The 20,862-nt window shown below is 47.8% G+C and overlaps 1 protein-coding gene across 5 annotated transcripts in view; it reads right to left on the bottom strand.

The window, feature by feature from the left end:
* The window catches only part of TMEM150C (transmembrane protein 150C), a 71,646-nt gene that overhangs the window by 16,992 nt on the left and 33,792 nt on the right, over positions 1 to 20,862 (bottom strand). For 2 of the 5 annotated variants that reach the window (XM_045997007.1, XM_045997017.1), the window contains exon 1: positions 79 to 639. The exons of the other annotated variants lie outside the window; for them this stretch is intronic. In XM_045997007.1, the coding sequence (XP_045852963.1) occupies positions 79 to 90 (12 nt within the window). In that variant the 5' untranslated portion in view covers positions 91 to 639. Of the gene's footprint in view, positions 1 to 78; positions 640 to 20,862 lie in introns of those variants that run through there. 5 annotated transcript variants of the gene reach the window in all.

Here is a 20,862-nt window from a genome sequence, read left to right as displayed (position 1 = left end):
CATTCTTACAGTGAATAAATCAGTGCCAACGCATTCACGCACAGGGGAAATACAGCTGCCAAATGGACAGATACTCACACTGGTTCCCATTTCAGAAACTCTCTCTGGGCAATCAAAATGAGGAAGCAGGAAAGCAGAATGAAGAGGGTTGACGAGATAACTCTAGGGCCATGGCGTCAGGCTGTAGTAGTTTTATGTATGTGCTCACTTCCTCTAAAGAGAAGCAGTATGGTGGAATGGAAATGGTATAGTGGTGCATTGGCCTGAAATCCACCTCTATCACTCATTACTTGTGTGATCTCAGGCTTGGTATTTCATCTCTTAAGGCTTAGTAAGTATGCTGATAGCTTCATGTTTGGTAGGATTGTGCTGAGGGTTAATGACGATGCAGGTAAAGCGCTTTACACATAATATATGCTCCGGAAATGGCAGCCATGCCAAGTAGATCAGTGCCTGTGTTAGGCCGAGGTACTTTCCCTCCAAGGCAGGGCTCAGGACAGCTTCATACTATCTTCCTCTCCTGGCTCCTGCTTTTCTCGAGGAATGCAGACATCCTTCCTGATATCCTTTGATATCTTTCAGTATGCATTGCTCTTCTTATCTTATTGTCAAAGGTTCTCAGATGGTTAGTGGCTATTGTCCTAAATTATTTTATTTTACTGTTTCTTTTTATTTTATTTTTAAAGATTTTTATTTATTGGAGGGAGAGAAGAGAGAGCACAAGCAGAGGGAAAGGCAGGCAGACCAGAGGAAGAAGCAGGCTCCCCGCTGAGCAGGGAGCCCGATGAGGGGCTGGAGCCAAGGATCCTGGGATTATGACCTGAGCCCAAGGCAGATGCTTAACCGAATGAGCCACCCAGGCGCCCCTACTAATTTAATGCTCATAGGGCAAACTAATATCCAAATTCTGGGAAAACCATACTGTATTGCTTGCCTAATGATAGAAGAAATTGCCAGTTTCTTAAAGGGATGCCTTGGGAGATAAAAAGAGTAAGTCTGTGGATAGTTGTATTTTTAGTTTCCAGTGGAACTGCTGTGGAGCTTCTTCAGAATTTGACATTGGCTACACCATTCTCGCAGGGGTGGTGATAATGGCAAATTCACACGCTGTTTTAAGAAGTAATATACAGAGATCCTCTGTATTCTTCTATCTCCCCAATGGTAGCATCCTGTCCAAACAGTACAATCAACAACCAAGATACTGACACTGATTCAGTCCTCGACTTCGTCCAGATTTCACCTGTTTTATATGTACTCCTTGCTAGGTGTGTGCATTTAGTTTTACGCAGTTTTGCCACCCGTGTAGATTCGTATGATCACCACAACAGTCCGATAAAGAACATACAGTTGTTCCTAAAAGGGGAACCAATATGACAGGAGTTACATGACCTCAAGAATTCCTTTCGTTATAACCACACCCACCTTCCTCCCCCACACCCTCCTTTCTAAGCCCCTGGCAACCACGAATCCTGTCTCCAGTTCTATAAATTTTACCATTTTCAAAATGTTATACAAATGGAACCGTATAGTATGCAACTTCAGAACTGACTTTTTTCCACCCAACATAATTCCCTAGAGATTCATCTAAGGTGCCAATAGTTTGGCACCTTTTATCGTTGGGTAGCATTCTATGGTATGCATCTACAAATTTATTCATCTATTACAGGACATCTGGGTTGTTTCAAGTTTTTGGTTATTGCAAATAAAGAAGCTATAGAAAATTAGCATATGGGAGTTGGTGTCAGTGTAAGTTTTTATTTCTCTGGACTAAATGCCCACAACTGCCAAGTACTGGGTTGTAATAATTGCATGTTTAGGGTGGTTTTTTTAAGATCTTATTTATTTATTTGAGAGAGAGAAAGAGTGCACATGTACCAGAGAGCATAGGGAGGAGGGGCGGAGGGAGAGGGAAAAGCAGACTCCCCGCTGAGCGGGGACCCCAACGCGGGGCTCAATCCCAGGACCCTGGGATCATGACCTGAGCTGAAGGCAGAGGCTTTAACCCACTGAGCCACCCAGGAACATCTGCATGTTTAGTTTTTTTTTTTTTTTTTTTAAGATTTATTTATTTGACAGATAGAGATCACAAGTAGGCAGAAAGGCAGGCAGAGAGAGAGAGAGGAGGAAGCAGGCTCCCAGCCAAGCAGAGAGCCCGATGCGGGGCTCGATCCCAGGACCCTGGGATCATGACCTGAGCCGAAGGCAGAGGCTTTAACCCGCTGAGCCACCCAGGCGCCCCTGCATGTTTAGTTTTAAAGAATCCGTCAAACTTTTTCCAGCGTAGTTGTATCATTTTACATTCCTACTAGCAGTACACAAAGGCTCTAATTTCTCCACATTCTTACCAATATGTTATTTTCTGTTTGTTTACTAGTAGCCATTTGATTTGTATTTCCCTAATAATCAGTGAGGCTGAGTGTCTTTTCATGTGCTTATTGGCCATGTACATATCTTTGGTGAAATGTCTACTCATGTCTTTTGCATATTTTTAAATTGGGTTTTTTGGGTTTTATATTGTTGAGTGGTAGGAGTTCTTTATATATGAATAGATATATTAGTTAATCCTTGGATATTAATCCCTTGCCAAGTATATGATTTACACATTTTTCTCCCATGATGTGAGTTGCCTTTTTCACTCTGTGGATAGTGTCCTTTGATGCACCAAAGTTTTTAAGTTTTTTTTTTTTTAATATTTTATTTATTTGACAGAGAGAAATCACAACTAGGCAGAGAGGCAGGCAGAGAGAGAGGAGGAAGCAGGCTCCCCGCGGAGCACAGAGCCCGATGTGGGGCTCGATCCCAGGACCCTGGGATCATGACCTGAGCCGAAGGCAGAGGCTTTAACCCACTGAGCCACCCAGGCGCCCCCAAAGTTTTTAGGTTTGATGAAGTCCACTATATTTTTTCATTTGTTGTCTCTACTTTTGATATTCTATCCAAGAAATCATTGTCAAATCCAACATAATGAGGCTCCCCCTGTTTTATTCAAGGTGCTTTATAGCCTTAGCTCTTCCTTTTTAGGTCTTTGATCATTTTTGGTTAATTTTTGCATATGGTGCAAGGTAATGTAATTCATTTGCATATCCAGAACAATGTTTAAAAGACTATCTCTTCCCCCACTGAATAGTCTTGGCACTTAACACAGTCTTTTGCGGAGGAAAGTTTAAATTTTTTTTTTTTCCAAATAAGCTCTATGCCCAGTGTAGGTCTTGAACTCACAACTGGGAGATCAAGTCTCATGCTCTACTGACTATTTCAGCCAGGTGCCCCCCCACTAAAGTTTAATTTTGTTTAATATCCAACTTACCAAGATTTTCTCTTATGAGTTGTGCTTTTGATGTCAAGTCTAAGACAAGAATTATTTGCCTACCCCTTGATTTCAAAGATTTTCTATTTTTTCCTAAAAGATCTATAATTTTATGTTTAAATCTGTGATCTGCTTATGTCTTTTTTTTTAAGTGAGCTCTATGCCCAATGCGGGGCTTGAACTCATGACCCCAAGATCAAGAGTCACTACTAACTAATGCTCTACTGAGCCAGCCAGGCACCCCTGTGTACGCATATATGTCAGTATGTATGTATGTGTCTTTCCGTCTATCTACTTGAGAGTGCGAGCTGGGGAGGGGAGAGGCGCAGGAGGAGAGGGAGAGAGAGACTCTTAAGCAGATGCGAGGCCTGATCTCATGACCCTGAGGTCATGACCTGAGTGAAATCACGGGTCCAACACTCACCCAACGGAACCACACAGGCACCCCATGCTTATGTCTTTTTAAACTATAGACCCTCAACAGTTTGTGAATCACCTTGACAAGGACCAGGTCAGTTTTCTGCGGCAGTAAAGCAAGACCCTGTAAGGAAGAGCGTATACTTTGGTCATAGGACACACCCTACCAGGCTGCGTTCTTTTGGCAACGGACAAGCATGAACTTAAGAACAGAACAGTGAAGAGTGTGTGTGCGCGCGCATGTAGATGGGGAGGTCTCCCTTCCCTGGGTCACATCCCTATCCATCTTTAAGTGATTTGGTACTGTTTCTGGTGTTGCTAACCTATCAGTGCCCCATCTGACATTTCTTTGTCCTGTTACTACCTTCTCCCTCCCCGGTGGGACTGTATTAACCGCAGCAGAGGACTCTGTTACGTATACTTTTCTTGTCCAAAATAACCTATTTGTCCTTTAGCCCATACGCAGCTTAGAATGTGACCAGAGAAACCTGCAGTGGAGAAACAACACCGACGCATTCTGTGCTCTCCCTGCCGGAGGAGGAGTCTGGAGGCAGCAGGAAGTAACATTGATTTGGTGAAGTTTCATAATCCTCTCTGAGCTGTTCTGGCTTGGTAAGTTTAGACATTTGACTGGAAGTACCTCTGCAAAGAATAAATGAATAGATGTATTGAATTAACTCTCTTCGCTTCCCAGTGTTATCTGAGAATTAAAGGTTGAAACGGAGATGGTTCTCTTTCTTCTATCCTCCCAGGCCAGACACCATTAAAATAAACCGGTTCATCACTTCCAGTCATGTTAGAAAGTATCACCCAAACTTTCTATTTCCTAGTAAGGACACATTCTTCTCTTCCCGGAGCTATAGCGACATGGTACCTGCCAGCCAAGACAGCCCATTTTTCCTGCCCTTTTAAGGAAAAGAGGGGGAGTGGGGAAGGAGTACTCCATACTCCTAAGATACTTTTATCTCTGCATTCTGAATTATACTTCTTTTTTAATTCTGTGTAATATTTACTCCATTGATACTAATCTTCCAATTATACCTTAAAGAAACTTAGGATTGTTCCCATGTCCCAGATGCTGAATTAAATCTGAAACAATGGCACCCAAAGCATTTCTGACTGAGGAAACTGTCTGAGGCAAAGAGCCCAAATTGCACAAACCTTCTTGAAGGGGTTCTGGCGTTTAGATTTGGTTTGGAAGGCTCTCCTCCAAATGGTATCATTTATCCAGATGATTGCAAAGCTGTTATCCAGATGGTCAAATCCTCCTAGAGAGCCGATACGAGCTCTCTGTACTCTGTACGTGTCTATTTTGTGTCCTTTTCTTGCAATAAATATTCCCAAAGTTTGAGTTATCTTCACTTTCTTTCACCCTGTCTGTGGCACAAGTGAGATTGCATCGTGGGGACTCGTCAGCACAGAGTCAAAGGCTGAAAACGCTGATCTGGCCCCTGCTCTCCTGAAGCTTTCATTCTTCCTCAGAGAGAACCTGACCTGTAGCAACATTCGTGGTGGCTCCCGCTGGTGACACGCACGTTCTTCTGTAAGTCTTCTAGCTGTTGGGCATCAAGAGAAGACCTGGCCGTTTGAAAACTTACAATCTCATGGAAGCAAACAGAGTGTTAAATTTTTTAAAAGATTTTATTTATGGGGCGCCTGGGTGGCTCCGTGGGTTAAGCCTCTGCCTTTGGCTCAGGTCATGGTCTCAGGGTCCTGGGATCGAGTCCCGCATCGGGCTCTCTGCTCAGCGGGGAGCCTGCTTCCTCCTCTCTCTCTGCCTGCCTCTCTGCCTACTTGTGATCTTTCTCTCTGTCAAATAAATAAATAAAAAATTTTTAATTAAAAGAAAGATTTTATTTATGTATTTGTCAGAGAGAGAGAGAGAACACAAGCAGGGGCATGGCAAGCAGAGGAGAAGCAGGCTCCCCGCTGAGCAAGGAGCCTGTTGTAGGACTTGATCCCAGGACCCTGGGACCATGACTCGAGCCCAAGGCAGATGCTAACCATCTGAGCCACCCAGGTGCCCCAACAAAGTGTTAGTTAAGCACACTTTACCCCAGCACCTAGGACTCCAACTACTTTAATGGACTCGAAAAAGGGGTCTTGATAAAATTGAGGTCATATAATTAATCATCAAATTTCCAAACAGATGGTTCTTGCAGTATAAGCTCATGAAGCTCGGGAAGTCAAGAATAGAACACACTGTTCCCAGTGATGATTCCTGAAGACACACCTATTCTAGCAGCAATGGTAACGCTCCGCCAACCTACAAATGGAAAAATAAAGCCCACTGGGTCATCTTCGTTTACAGATTTTACAACTTTACTGGTGAGAAACTGCTTACAATAACATGTCCTCAAAGTTAAGATAATACTTTGGGGGCCGGAAAGGGTGTGCCTGTGACGAATTAGAAGAACTTCTCACAACCTAGGGTCAAGGTGAGGAGGCAGCTCCAGCTCCAGCACTCGAGCCAGACGACCATGACTCTGAACTTCAGCTCTGCCGCTACTGGCTGTGCGAGCCTGGCTGTTGAGCTCTCTCTGTGCCTCAGTTTCTTCTTCAGTCAGGGGGGATAATAATGGTACCAACTCAGAGGGTTTTTCTGATGGTTGGAAATACACTGAACGCACTGGTAACTGCCTAGCGTTTGATGGCTTTTCAGTGTTAACGATATTCCACTGCAAGTGATGTTTGGAATCTTCAGTTATCTGTTTTTGTTTTTTATTTTACAATTCATCAGGAATGAGCTCCCTGCCAAAGCAATTTTTTTTCCTGCTCTCAGGGCCAGCTGGAATGGAACAGGAAAGATTAACAAGTCACCCACTAAAAACTAGGATTGTCACAGTGTCTGTGCACATCCGTGATTTTTTTTTTTTTTTAAACGTTCTGGGAATCTTAAGCTATTTTCTGGTTCGTGTCATGGGCCAGCGTGGAAGGCTTGTGTTATTTCGTAATTCATTTACAATAATAAGGGGTAATAACAAGGACTACTTGTTTTGTTTTGCTAAAATGTTTACAGGCTTTCAGATATAAAACTGCAGGACAACGACCTCATTATGCTGACAGTAAAAATTTTGCTTTCACTGAACCCTAAGTTTGGGAAAGCATAATTTGAGTGACCTGGTGTCACCCTAAAATGTACTTCTTTTTTTTTTTTTAAACTTTATTTATTTGACAGAGAGAGAGAGAGATCACAAGTAGGCAGAGAGGCAGGCAGAGAGAGAGGAGGAAGCAGGCTCCCCACTGAGCAGAGAGCCCGATGACCATGACCTGAGCAAAAGGCAGAGGCTTAACCCACTGAGCCACCCAGGTGCCCTATATGACTTTCTTTAATTGGATGTGAGCAATTTTGTTCAATCAATGAGGTCAATTTTGCCTCCAAATAATTTTTATGAGCACTGGCAAAAGATGATATATTAATTAGTAAAAGATTTCCATAAAATATTACCATCTCCAAAAGAACATGATGATTTCTAAGTAGAACCATGGTGACTGGTTTATCCCCAGTGCTCTCTTGATTTCTAGAAGCAGTTATCATCATTCCATTGACTGATCACTGGAGGGATCCTCTCATGCAAGTGGCCCAACGAACTCTTTCTCTCAGAAACAGATGGTAGATGCTGTCCCCACACCATTCATGGAATAGGCCCCTCCCACCAGGTTTTCAATTTGATATCTTCTTAGAATTTCTAAGCCAAGATCCTCCCCAGAGTCCATTTATATCTTTTTTTCCCAAAAGATTATTTATTTAATTGATAGAGAGACAGCTTGAAAGGCAACACAAGCAGGGGGAGTGGGAGAGGGAGAAGCAGGCTTCCTGCGGAGCAGGGAGCCTGATGGTGGGGCTCGATCCCAGAACCCTGGGATCATGACCCAAGCCGAAGGCAGATGCTTATCGACTGAGCCAGCCAAGCGCCATTTATATCTTTATATCCATTTATATCTTTATATCCATTTATATCTTTAACAATGTTTTAAAATGTTGCTCATGTGGCAGATTTGTTGCCCACCTACCAGTCCTTCCCTTCTTTTTCTGAGCTGGCAGTGTCTGGCTTTATTTCGGGCTGCAGTGGCTCCAGCCCTAACTGGTCTAAGCCACTCATAGCTGTCCTGTTCCCGCGTGAGTGTCTTTCCAGACCCCTCGGACATGGCCAGTGAGAGTCAAGGGGAGGTCTACCTGCTAAAGAGCAAATGAGAAGGGCTTGCATCCCTGGTAATGGGAAGCTTCTTCCACTCTTCTCCTTTCCCACTTGGGATGCTGTTGTGACAACATGATACCTAGTGCCATGCTGGTCGTCATGGGATCACGAGACAACAAACAGGAGGATCCAAAGACAACAGACTGAGGACGGCGGAGCAGAAGATGGGAAGAACAGACTCCTTGATAACGTCACTGAGACTCTGCACCAAACTCCGGTAAACCAGTCCCCAAAACTCTTGTGATGTGAATCAGGGAAGCCTTTAATGCACTGTTGCTGTAGCTTGGTAAAGCACCAGAACCCATTCTCCCTTCTTGCATTAAAACTGGGCAAACGGTACCCAACGACAGCCTCATTAGCAGCCTCCCTTTCAAGTGAGCGTGACCCTATTTGTAACTTTTCTCCAGTGGAATGGGAGTGTTCATATGATAACAGTATAGCATCCTATGGTAATAGCACTGTATCATATAGGAAAAGGTCTCTATTTCCTAGAGACACATACTGAAGTATTTAGGGATCAATCATCATAATGTCTAAAATTGACAAACACTTCACCAATGGGGTGATGACAAAGTTTGGGAAGGGGCACCTGGCTGGCTCCGTCAGTGGAGCATGTGACTCTTGATCACAGGGTTGTGGGTTCAAGGCCCACGATGGGTAGAGAGATTACTTAAAAATGAAATCTTAAAAAAAGGAAAAGAAAAAGACACCCATCAGGATGTCTATTATCAACCCCCCCCCCAAATCCTGGGAAATATCAAGTGTTGGCAGAGACGTAGAGAAATTGGAACCCTTGTGACCATTGCTGGGAAGAGAAAACAGTGCGGCTCCTGTGAGAAACAGTGTGAAGGGTCCTGAAAACATTAAACCAGGTATTAACATGTGATCCAGGACTTCCGTTTCCAGCTGTGAAGCCACAGGATCGAAGGCAGAGACGTGAGGAGATATTTGCATATCTGTGTTCCCAGCAGCACTTTTCACAAGAGGCAAAAGGAGGAGGCAGCCTAAATGCCCACCAATGGGGAAAGGGATAAACAAAACGTGGGATACATACATACAACGGAATATTACTCAGCCTTAAAGAAGACGGAAATTCTGACCCGGGCTACAACATGGATGACCCTTGAGGACATCACAGTAAATGCAACCACAGTGATGGCAGGACGCACGTGTATGACTGCAGTCTGAGGGTACCTCTAGGGTAGTCAGATTCACAGAGACGGGAAGTAGAATGGCTTGCCAGGGACTGAGGAGACGGGCACTGGGGAGTTCGTGTTTAACGGGGACAGAGTTCTGCAGACGGGTGGTGGTGAGGGTTTCACAGCAGTGGGAATGTACTTGACGCCACTGAATCACATAATTACATTAAAATGGCAACTTCAGTGTTATGATATTTTACCATGGTTAAAAGGAATAGACACAGGGAAAATGTCTTTAAAAATCTGGTCTGTGTCAACAAAGTTTCTTGATTCTTTAAAGAAAGAAAGAAAATAAAACTGTCCCCTGATACGTCTGACTTGGATCACATTCCGACTGCACTTCTCATTTTATGAGAAACGACTGGAAAGAGCCTGCGTATTAGTGCGAATTAGCTGTTCTTGTTCTTCGTGTGGATGATAAGAAAGAGACGAGCCTAGGGCGCGACAGACGGCTCTACAAGGAGACGCGCAGAAGACGGGGAAGAGTTTAGAAATTTGGGGCCCTGAAGGGTGGGAAAGGCCCGTGGCCGCTGCACCTCATACAGCAGGAGATGAGAGATGAGAGAAAAGCGTGTTCCCCTCCTTCTGTTTCTGAGGCCCCGCTACGGCTGCGTTCGGTTGGGAGAGGCAAGCGTGGAAGCAGAGAGAGCAGGCTTGAGAACCACGACCTGGAAAGAACTTGGGGAGAGATTGCTGGTATGCGAACTGCCTGGAAATTAACCGATCAGGAGCCATCGGCGTTTCCCAAGGAATTGTGGCTTTTGTGAAGGTTCTGCAGCCAATAAAAGCTCGTGACGGCGGTGCTCTCAGACCTCCAGATTTGCACCGGCAGGCCGTGCGCTGCAAAAGCGGGGCAGCCACCGAGGGGGGCAGATCCCAACACCCACTTCAGGTTTGACTAAAGAGGATAGGGCGACGCCCCTCCAACGGCAGGGCCGGGGGACACACAGAGCCCTGAACCAGGGGAGTCCTCCTAAAAAGGCAGAATCAGGGTCCCATCGGGAACCTTCTCTGGCGGGGTAAGGAGCCCTCCTGTTGCCCACTCTGGGATTCCAGCTGGGGGCTGCGTGTGTATTTTCTTCTCCTTAATTGTGGTTTCCGCCCCTGCTCTACCACTGCGCACGGAGTGTGAGTATGAGTGTAGTGGGGAGGTCACGTGCCTTCCGGTCCACAGGTGGCCAGACCATTAGAAACCACATCCAAGCCTGGTGGAAGGACTGTGCCTCACCCAGAGACTGAGAACTCGCAGGGGGTGCCTGAATGGACTCGTTTTGCTTGTCTCGCTTGGGATGAAGAGAGAGAGTTCCACAAGTTAGAAACGGAGTTCAGTGATACCTGGTGGCCGGAGGGACCGACTGTGCCCGGGCTGTTAGCTGTCTATGTCTATGAAGACCCATCCTCAGGGTGCCCTGGTGGTCAGTCGGTTGAGCATCTGCCTTTAGCTCGAGTTGTGGTCCCAGGGTCCTGGGATCGAGTCCCATGTCTGGCTCCCCGCTCAGTGTGGGGGAGCCTGCTTTTTCCTCTCCTCCCTGCTTGTGCTCTCTCCCTCACTGTCTCTCTCAAATGAATAAATAAAATCTTAAAAAAAAAAAAAAGACCCATTCTTGGGCCTTTCTTCCATGTTCCATGTTCCAACAACGGCTAGCTAGGCCTTTGCCTGCCCAAACCCCTCCGGGCTGTGAAGTCACCATGGAACTAAACTCCTGCCATGGGACCTTCCCGGCCCGGCACACACAGATCTCGAACACTCTTCCCATGAGCGGAGACAGCAACGAGCGGAAGCAAGCAGCTGTGCGGAGCATGGCCTGGTTCTCGTGAACCTCTCCTCCTCCGATGACAGGGGCCTGTCACCCTGGACTCTAACACGACAAAAAACACCGTCATTGTTAAGCCCCATTATTGTCAGGGTTCCTGTTGCAACAGCTGAGTCTTTTCTTCAGCTGACACTCAGACACTAACCGCGTTCGCGTGCTCTGTTTACAGGCCCGCAGCTTGTCCCATACCTCACTCTTCCACACAGACGTGACAAAGTCACTCCGTCCATGAGCTCCACTCTTAGGCAACAGTAATTTCACCGATTTCTGCTCTGCTGGATCAGACGTTGCAAGCAAGTAGGCGGTTTCTTTAAGGACGTGGAAGAATCAAGGCCGGGGAATGGCTTCCTTCCTTAGCAGCACTAACCTTTCCACACATAGCCTTTACAAAGGTTTTATAAATACACACCCACAGCTCCCCGTAAAGAGCCGCGTTTTATGGATCGGGAATCAGATGATGACTCACGGTATCCTGGGAGGGCTAAAAAAAGGGCAGGAAACATTACTAATTTTATTTGATAGATGACAAGGAGGCGTTTACTCTCGACGTGCCTGATTCAGCAGCTCTGAAGAACCTTTCCTAGAAGCTCGACCATGTGCAGTTGCTCCATATGCCTTCTCCCTATCCCTAAGGCAAAGCACAAACACAACCCGGGAGAGCCGTCTGACCACAGCTCGTGGAAAATGAAACCCTCGTGCCAGCAAGTCGCTAGCCCGCAGCTTCGAAGAGCATCAGGGCAGCCTCTTCTGACCCAGCTCCACGTGCCAAGACAAAACTGCCTCCCGCCTGCTGCGCTCAGACACCGCCTCTCAGGCCTGGCGCCGGGAAGAGAAACAACCAAACACGAAACAAACCAGAGCAAATGAGAAATCCCCACGGGACAGAGAAGTCCACGGAGTTCAAGAAATGGGGACACTGAGAAGGAAACTCAGGCAGAACCTTACCTGGCCGGGGGGGAGAACACAGGCTGAGGAATGCAAGGCTGCCGCACCTGGCCGTCAAAGCCCAAACCCTGAGCTTGGATGTCCTGGGCCAGCAGACGGGCAGCTGCGCGATGGATGCCTTGCACCAAAGGTGATGGCCCTAATGAGAATTCATCCCGACTCCACAGCCAGGACCGTGAACACGTGTCCTGGATCCAGATTCTCTGGTCTCAAGTCCAGGCTCTGCCACTGAGTGGCGGGGTGATGATGTGCAAATCGCTTAACCTCCCTAAACCTCAGTTTTCTTATCTATAGAATGGGATCATAATAGTACCCGTCTCCTCGGGCTGCCACGAGGATTAAGGGAGTTCATACACGTAAGGCTCTTCGGTAAGCATATGGCAAGCACTCAGTAATGAGAAGTCTATTGTAAGTAGCTGTCCCAATCTCACGGATGCCCGACCCATTTGTGATCCAAGAGAAACAAGAAGAACTACAGATTTACTCCAGTTTAACGGAAACAACTTGGGAATTCGGTGAGAAACTGGAAAGAGAATCTAGGCTTGGCTTTTAATGCTCTGTCGGTGAAGCAGGGTATGACCTTGTACAAAAATCCTCCTGGCTGTCTCTTAGAAATCACACTGGTGACTTTTCTTTGGAAAGGCAAAAACCACATGAAAGAGGTGGGAGCGGAGGTTTCTTTGAGGGGGTCAGACCACTGCTGAAGGTCGTACATCACCTTGCGTCCTTTCCATGGCCAGAAGAATGAATCAACAACTCAGAACCCCAACTCCCCCAAATACTCAGAACCCCTGCATCCCCACAGTGAGAACCACGGAATCCAGGGCCTCAGAAGACGTGCTTAACTGCCTCGTGCTCGTTCCTCCACAGCCGGCGGCCTGCCACACACCTTGTACAAGGTGATCTAATAAGTTTCTCATTTTGTACAGTTCCTGTCCAGAAAGCTCCCGTAGCAGACCTCATAAATTATCAACCTTCTCGGTCTTCCTCAACCCCTCAACCCAACAACGACTTGCAAGTATGCCGCTAGGAGGAATGGCATGTTTCTATTTTTTTTAATTTAATTTTTAAAATTTTATTTATTTGAGAGAGCGCAAGAGAGAGAAAGAGAGCGAGCAGGAGCGGGGGCGGGGGGGGCAGAGGACTCCCCCAAGAGCAGGGAGCCCCAATGCAGGACTCGATCCCAGGACCCTGGGATCATGACCTGAGCTGAAGGCAGAGGCTTAACCCATTGAGCCACCCAGGCGCCCCAGGACCGGCGTGTTTCTCAGCTCTCCATAACAGAGGCTGGCGGCCTCTCGGTGGCCCTCAGGTGTTCCATCACCAGACCAAGGAAACTGTGGCCTTGAGCTTGAGTCATCGGTTCAGGATACCGTTCTCCCATGTCCCTTTCACTGCTCAGACGCCATCTCTACCTCCTCATGAAGGCTGAAGCCCTCCCGCTCTCCCGCCAGAGTTGTTCCCCAGAATGGAGGGGACGAGAGTGGGGGAGGGGCAGCCACCCCTGCGACACACGTGCGTCTCTCCCAAGTTCCTCCCTCCTCCCTTCGCCCGACCCGGAGCAACCGTCTCTCTCCGCTGTGGCCTGGCGGCCTGGCTGCGGGACAGTGAACACCCTTCCACCTCTCAGGACGGGCCCCTGCGTGCGCTGCTTCTCCGTCCCAGCTCTAGTACCTCTAAGGCCCCGTACCAGTCCTACTGGCCTTCGTCCCCTTGCAAAGGACGCACCGGGAAAACCATTTTCTTTGAGAGAGAGCTCATCAGGAAACAGCCCGTTCTCTTTCTGTAGAGAACGAGTTTACAGCGTAGTATTCGCATTCTCAGAGCCGCTGTACCCCCCCTCACATGGTGAAGTGTCCTCGCTTGTGTGAATTAAGGGCGGATTCGCTGACTGAGGAAGTTGAACCCTTAGAATTCCTAGTGTGTCTGAGTAGTGCTGGCCTGCGGGGGCGGTGCTTTGATTCCAAACTAGTCTTGTTTGACAGAAATAGCCTCTCTTGCAAATCCTATCTGCCAAGTCATCTACAGGCCTATAATATGGTTTTCTTTTCTTTTCTTTTTTTAAGATTTTATTCATTTATTTGAGCGACTCAGGGCTCAATTCCAGGACCGGGAGATCATGACCTGAGCCGAAGTGGATGCTTAACCGACTGAGCCACGTGGGGGCCCCTATAATACGGTTTTCTGAATGGAGTTACCGACAAGAAAGGAATTTCCTAAGCAAATAATTAACGTTACTTTAACTCCACTGTGAATGCATTTCTGTTCTGGTTGTCGTTGTGAGTGGGCCTCCAAGAACTGGACTTTCTGGGGAGTGAAGGAAGAAATGTGAAAAGCTGCGAGCCAGGCGTGGCACGTGGGCACTCCAGGCTCCCCTCGCCCTCCTGCACCTGCTCTGCGCTCTTCCTACACACGCCGAGGCCCGGGCATGTCTCCCACGTCGTGTTGCCCTCAGACCACCTGCACTTGGGGACCGCGAGCATGTGGAATTAAGAGTTAGGAAATGGGAAGCAGAAGCCCCCAGCAATGCCATGCGGAGAAAGTGAGCTGCTGACAGTTAAAACGTCCATCCTCCAGGCCTCCCCCGGTCACGCACGTGTGAAATCTTGTACTTAATGAACTGTGGGTCTCTTGAGGCATCAGCGGACGCAGATGTCCTTTCGATCTCGGTCCCGTAACCCTGCAGGCTCTACTTCTCCATTAACGGCCACTCCGTCCTTCCTGTTTCTCAGACCAGAAGCCTCAGGGTCACCTTACACACCTCAGTTTCTCGAACCCCCACATTCAACGTGCCAGCAAAACGGGATCTAGAAACAATCCGGATCCTGGCTCTGTCTCACCACAGCGGCCAGGGATATCTTTCTGAAACACAGATCAGATCATGGACTTCCTCAGCTCAACACCTGCCGAGGGTAAACACCCAGGCCCCCACCTCCCAGGGCCCTCCGCTCTGACCTGGCCCACTACCTCCCCACCGGGCTCCCGCCACTCTGGCCTCCATGCGGCCCTTGGATATCCCCGACACCTCCCTGAGCTGCCCCCCACAAATGCACGTGACTCCCCTCACCCCCACAAATCTTCGCCAAGATGGTACCTTCTGGGGACGGCTTCCCTGAAAGCCGACTTTAAATCACCCTTACCCCTCACCTCCTGAACCCCCTGCTCCGGTCCGCTTCCTTATTCTCCAGGGCACCTCGTCCTGTATTTTATCAATTTCTTCTATAATCAGACCTTCTTTCACTAAATGTAAGCTCTATGAGAGAAGACATTTCAGCTTCCGTTCCCTGCTTCATCCCCAGTGTGTAGAACAAGGCCTGGCCCATAGCTGGGTGTCAGTGAATGTCTGGTCAAGAGTGAATGACAGACGCTGTGCTTGGAAATGGGAAATACAAGACTTGAAAGAGTAAAACCAAAGCAGGGACTTTGGCTCAAGGGAACATACATGGGGACACAAATAATTACGGTATAAGGAGTAGCCTGATTACTGCTGTGTCTACACTGAAAACAAAGATCTGTGTCCACGCTACAGCAGAGTGATTAGTTGACTACGGGGTTAGGACCGGGTCTGTGGAGAGGGTGGCGTTGGAGCTGCGCCTCGGACGATGAGTAGAATCGCAACATACTGAGAGGGAAGAGCAGGCTAGTAGCAGAGAAACTGCCGGAAAAGGGAGGACAGAGTATCTGTGGGGAAGAGTTGGTGGGGCGGCGTGGCGGACCGGACGGGCGTTTGGCTGAGGAGCCGTGAGGGGGAGGCAAGGCGGGGGAGGGGTCTGCAGCCAGGCTTGGAGCCCACCACCCTTGCTTGGGAAGGGGGTTGAACGGAAATACATGGGTAAAGGGGTGGGGGGGCGGGCATCCCTTTATAGAGCAATAAGGGGAAGTCAGTGCTTTGGGAGGATTAAATTCTCGATGTTTACAGAATTCTCCAGAAACAGAGACGTGGGACGTAGAGAGAGGCGAGGAGGCCCCAGGAAGGACTGCCACGTTCGAGTCACACTTCTCCTCGGGAGTTCCCGGGGGAATGGTGAGCTAGCCAGGGTGTGCCCTGTCCTTGTTCCCTCACCAAAATCCACAACTGCGCGGCGAGACAATGTGGAGAGACCGCGAGGGCGGCCATGACGGGAGGAAGCGCCGACAAGACACCCCAGAACGTATTCTGGCCATCAGTGCGAGGTCACGAGCACTCACGAGCTTACTTCCAGATGAGTACTAAATGACAAATTCACAAAGATAAAGAGGTGCTTTACAGTGCTTTGGGGGACAAGGAAACTCGGCGTCTTAAGCACGGAATCAAAATGGGCGCTGTCTCCACAGGCCGTCCGGATGGCCCGCCGCGGGCGAAGCATTCTCCATGACTTGAAAGGATGAGAGGGAAAGTGTGGTGGGCCCGAATGACCTGCTTTATTGAAACACAACCACCAAAGCACGACGGACTCTAATTCAAAATTAGGTGACACAAGCTGTGGTTTCCTCAGAAGAACCGTTTGCTCTTTGATTGTCTTTTTGGGGGACAACAAGGAAAATTTTAAAAAAGCGTTTTTCTTCCCGGAAGGCATTCATTGTGCATTTAGGTGGCAGTCTCCATTTCCAGAGAGAGGAGTGCCCCGGGAGCCCAGGATTTCATCCTCCAACGGGAGTGAATAGCCCATTTCTTTTAAATTGCAAACAAGTTACTTGCAGCTTTCTCTAGTTTCTTGAGAAAAATATCCAAGTAACTGTCTTCTTTATTATGTCTGTCTTTCTTATTTATATGCCCACTCGTATTTACAGTCATTCAGCAAGTATTTACCAAGTGCCTCCCGGCCTCAGCTGGGGGAGCCTGTGGTTTAGGTACAGTGAGGAAGGCAAGGATTGGGGGGGGAGCACCCCCTTGCCCCCCTCCCCAGGGCATCTCGAAGAGGGACACAATGAAATAATTACAAATGCAAATGTAACCGTTTTTGCAATACCAGCAAGCTCTACCCAGCCCAGAATAAAGCCTGTGTAATCCCCACCGAGGGAGCTAGGAAGGGATTAAAGAGGAGAAGACGTTTGAAATGGTCTTGACGGAATTCACCAGCAAACAAAGCCTCAAAGGGCATTCTGGGCAGAGGAAGAGCTTGAACAAAGCCTCAGATGCGGTCTTGAACCTGTTTTACCCAGGAAGCGGACTTCGGTGTGGCTGCAGTACAGAAATATTCGGGGAGGGTGAGAGGCACTGCTGTGTTCCTGGAGAGAGATGCCTGCATCCTGGACCAAAGCAGAAGCTGTGGGGCGGTCATGAAAGAGACAAATGGAAGAAGTACTTCGGGGGTCTGGAAGCAAAAGCAGAAAGAACGCTTAATGCATTTCATTCCTAGAAACATATCCGAGGTGGGACCTGCAGGACGCATCTTTCAATGAACAGAAATCCTTTAATTCATTTCCAACGAGGGAATTTTTTATTTGGAGTAATGTCAGTTTGGGCTCGATAAAGGAGAAAAGTCACCGTGTTGATACGATTCATAGATTTTGTTCTAAAAGAGAGGGATGTAAATGAAAGTACATTCTGGGGATCCAATCAATACTGGACTTGGGTAATAAAACCAGAAGGGGCTATCATTTCCAAATTATACTTCAGTGATTTTTCTCCAGTTAAAATGGCCAGAAACCAGAAAACCTAATTAAGATGGGGGAGAGAAAATGAGACTGCACATTTACAGGGGATGAAGATTTATGGAAACTCAATGATAATCAGGATAAAGAAAGAGGTTAGAATAGCTCTTTAATTAAAGGGCAACATTCCATTCTTTGTTTTTAATTGTTCAACAAAGATAAAGAGATACCCAGTTCTCTCTCTCAGGCAGATAGATAAATGCTTACCAGCTCCTGTTTATGGCTATAAAATGACACCCATGGTGCGGTGGACATCAGTCTGCTTTTCTGTGGCCTCACAAAACAAGTCCCTAACCTCTGCTGGGGCAGGGGGGGCATCAATCCCTTCAACCTCGTCTCATTCCTTCCTGCGAAGACCATCGCTGCCCACATCACCAACGGCAGGACGCCTGTGTCTCCAGCCGTCAACCTGGGTTCTAAAACCATCCTTGCCCCTGGTCTGGTAGGGCAGGGGATGCAGAAAAGCCACAAAGCCCATTTTGTAGACAAAGGAAAAGAGACGTTTTTACAGGGAAGTGCAGGAATGCATTTTGGGGCTGGGGCTGGGACTGAGAAGACGAGTGCAACTAAGGTTATACTACAACTAGGCACATTACAAATATATTACGGCAACCAGTTCCATTACAAATATATTACAATAACTAATTAATTTACTAATAACTAAAGCAAATTTCTTCCAACAGTCCACGCTGGCCCATCTGCTACACTGGCCTGTCACTTTGAGCGGACAAAGGTATTACGGAGACTCTGGAAATCAACTGGCCTGGGAGGTATTTCCTAGGTCAACGATAAAATAATAGCAACCACAACGATGATGATAGGATATTGGCCGCAGGTAACATACGATGCCTCTAATATTCTGCTGAGCACTTTCTATGAATTCGCAAGTCCTCGTAAGGACTCCGTGAGGGACAGACCGTTCCTACTGCCAACTCACAAATAAGAACACAGCGGCTGACAAAGGTTTAACATCTTGCTCAAGGTCCCACAGCTAGAGGTGGCTGAGTCCCAGCTCTTGCCACTACAGTTCCACTAAACTCTATTATCCTTTATTACACTCACCACTTACTAAAATGTTCTAATTAATTGAATTTAGATGGCTCTGCTTGGAAATTTACTGATAATCTTGCTCAGATCTATCTCACCTCAGGAAACACAATATACGCACATAATTGTGCCTCTGACTTGGCGGCCGAGAGTCTTCTGTTGCACGTCATGACTCGTCTCCCGTGGGATGTCTTAGCCTTCCCCCGTGGAATTCTTTTTTTTTTTTTTTTTAAAGATTTTATTCATTTGTTTGAGAGAGAGAGAACACAGAGGAAGAGTGAGGGAGAAGCAGACTCCCTGCTGAACACAGAACCCGATGCGGGACTTGATCCCAGGACCTGAGATCATGGCCTGAGCTGAAAGCAGATGCTTAATGACCCCCCACCAGGGAATTCTTTCCGGAACCACTTCCATTGCCATCCAATCTACGAAGGGTTTCCCTCACCGCCACCCCACAATGGTTTTTGGGGGGATAAAATGTTGCCCATATTTCAGATTTTTCAGTTCACAGAGTAAACCTCAGGTATTTCCGAATCAGACATACGGATATTGTGTTGACTTTGTTGAGTTTTCCAGAATTTCCTTCCCCATAGGTTTCTGGTTAAGAGTGGGCCACAAGAGATATGCTCACATGAGATCTGGAGGGGAAAGTGAAAAGGAGACATTTAAGGAAAAAACAGAAACAGGCTTTATCTTGGAACGATTTTCGATGTGCAGAGCCTTTCTGCCTTTATGTTGGAAGGTTGGGGCTGGTTCTCCCCTGGCTCCCACACAGGGTTGTTCGTCTGCCGACGCCCTCCTTGCCGCAGGCCGCTGTGGGTCTGCTGCGGCTCCCCTCTGTCCAGACCCCCTTCAGCTTCTCCAGCTCCTGGGTGGGGCAGGAGTGTGTTTGCTCCGTGACGGAGGCACCAGCTTCTCCGGTGCGACAACCACTTCACCAAGGTTGGTGGCAAGAGAACAGACTCGGTCCCCATCTGTCCTCGTGGGTTCCAGTTCATGCTCACGAGTTCCACTGTGTGCTCACGGGACTTAGTCTTCCTTCACGTTCCCCCACGTCCCCTTCTCATGCATCTTTCCTGCCCAGTGTCCGCCCAGTGGACTTCATGCTCCAGCACGGAAGTGAAGACACAGTTTAACCAGTTCTGCAGTTGTGTTCAACTCAAACCCGTGGGCCGCCTGGGTGGCTCAGTGGGTTAATCGTCTGCCTTCAGTTTAGGTCATGACCCCAGGTCCTGGGATCGAGCCCCGCACTGGGCTCCTTGCTCAGTGGGGAGCCTGCTGCTCCCCTTGCTTGTGCTCTCTCTCTCTGTCAAATAGACGCTTAAAAAAATTCAAATCCCTATAATCAATCATATATATATATCCTACCTATAAAATCTCCATTTGTGGTTTTGCTTCTCTCTTTGAGCCGCATCTGATAGATATGAAGGGGTTGAAACCTTGAATCAAGTGAAAACAATCCTTTCGGACGGCAAGCCCTCACGCGGATGATTTAGTCACACCCAGAAGCCAAGATCCAGGAAGGGAAAGAAAGGGTGAGAGAGAGTGAGAAGGGGTCGTGGAAGCAGAAGAAATGAAAGTAATTTGTGATACTATGATGCAGCTCTCCTTCCTGCCAGGCACCAGGCCAGGTGCTGGAAAACAGAAAGAGCAACAATAACCCAGGGAGGGGGAGACCGTTCGGGAACTGCGATGAGACCAGTGCGACAGAAACGGCACGAAGAAGTACTACGGGCAGAGAGAGGAGACAGTCATTCAGTTTGTCTGAGGTCTGGGAGGGTTCGGCGCAGGAGGTAACACTGACACTGGGCCAGGAAGGATGACTAAGAAACCCTAGTTCCGGGGCCCTGGGCGGCTCAGCCGGTTAAGCGTCTGCCTTTGGCTCAGGTCATGATCCCAGGGTGCTGGGATCGAGTCCCGCATCAGGCTCCCTGCTCATCCAGGAGTCTGCTTCTCTCTCCCCGCCCTTGCTGGTGCTCTCTTGCCCTCTCTGTCTCTCAAAATGAATACATAAAATCTTAAAAAGAAAACAACAGAAATTCACTAGTTGAGGGAGTCTCAAACTTTTGCAGGCATCAGTACCAAATGGATTAAATTCAGGAAGAAATGGATAGTTACAGGGCACGGTCAAACCCATCACATTCAAACCTTTGTTGAATGAATGACTTCTTTAGCTTTCCTAATGTGTCATTTTTGTAGGAAAGAAAGTTGTGTTCAGTGGAAAACTGCACATTCTCCAGAGGCCACTTATCCCATCTACCGGAGCTAGTTCAGCACTGTGAACCCTAAGTAACTGAGAG

This window comes from Meles meles, chromosome 2 (genome assembly GCF_922984935.1).
Source record: "Meles meles chromosome 2, mMelMel3.1 paternal haplotype, whole genome shotgun sequence".
NCBI classification, from domain to species: Eukaryota; Metazoa; Chordata; class Mammalia; order Carnivora; family Mustelidae; genus Meles; species Meles meles.
This window is presented reverse-complemented; position numbering and strand designations above follow the sequence as displayed.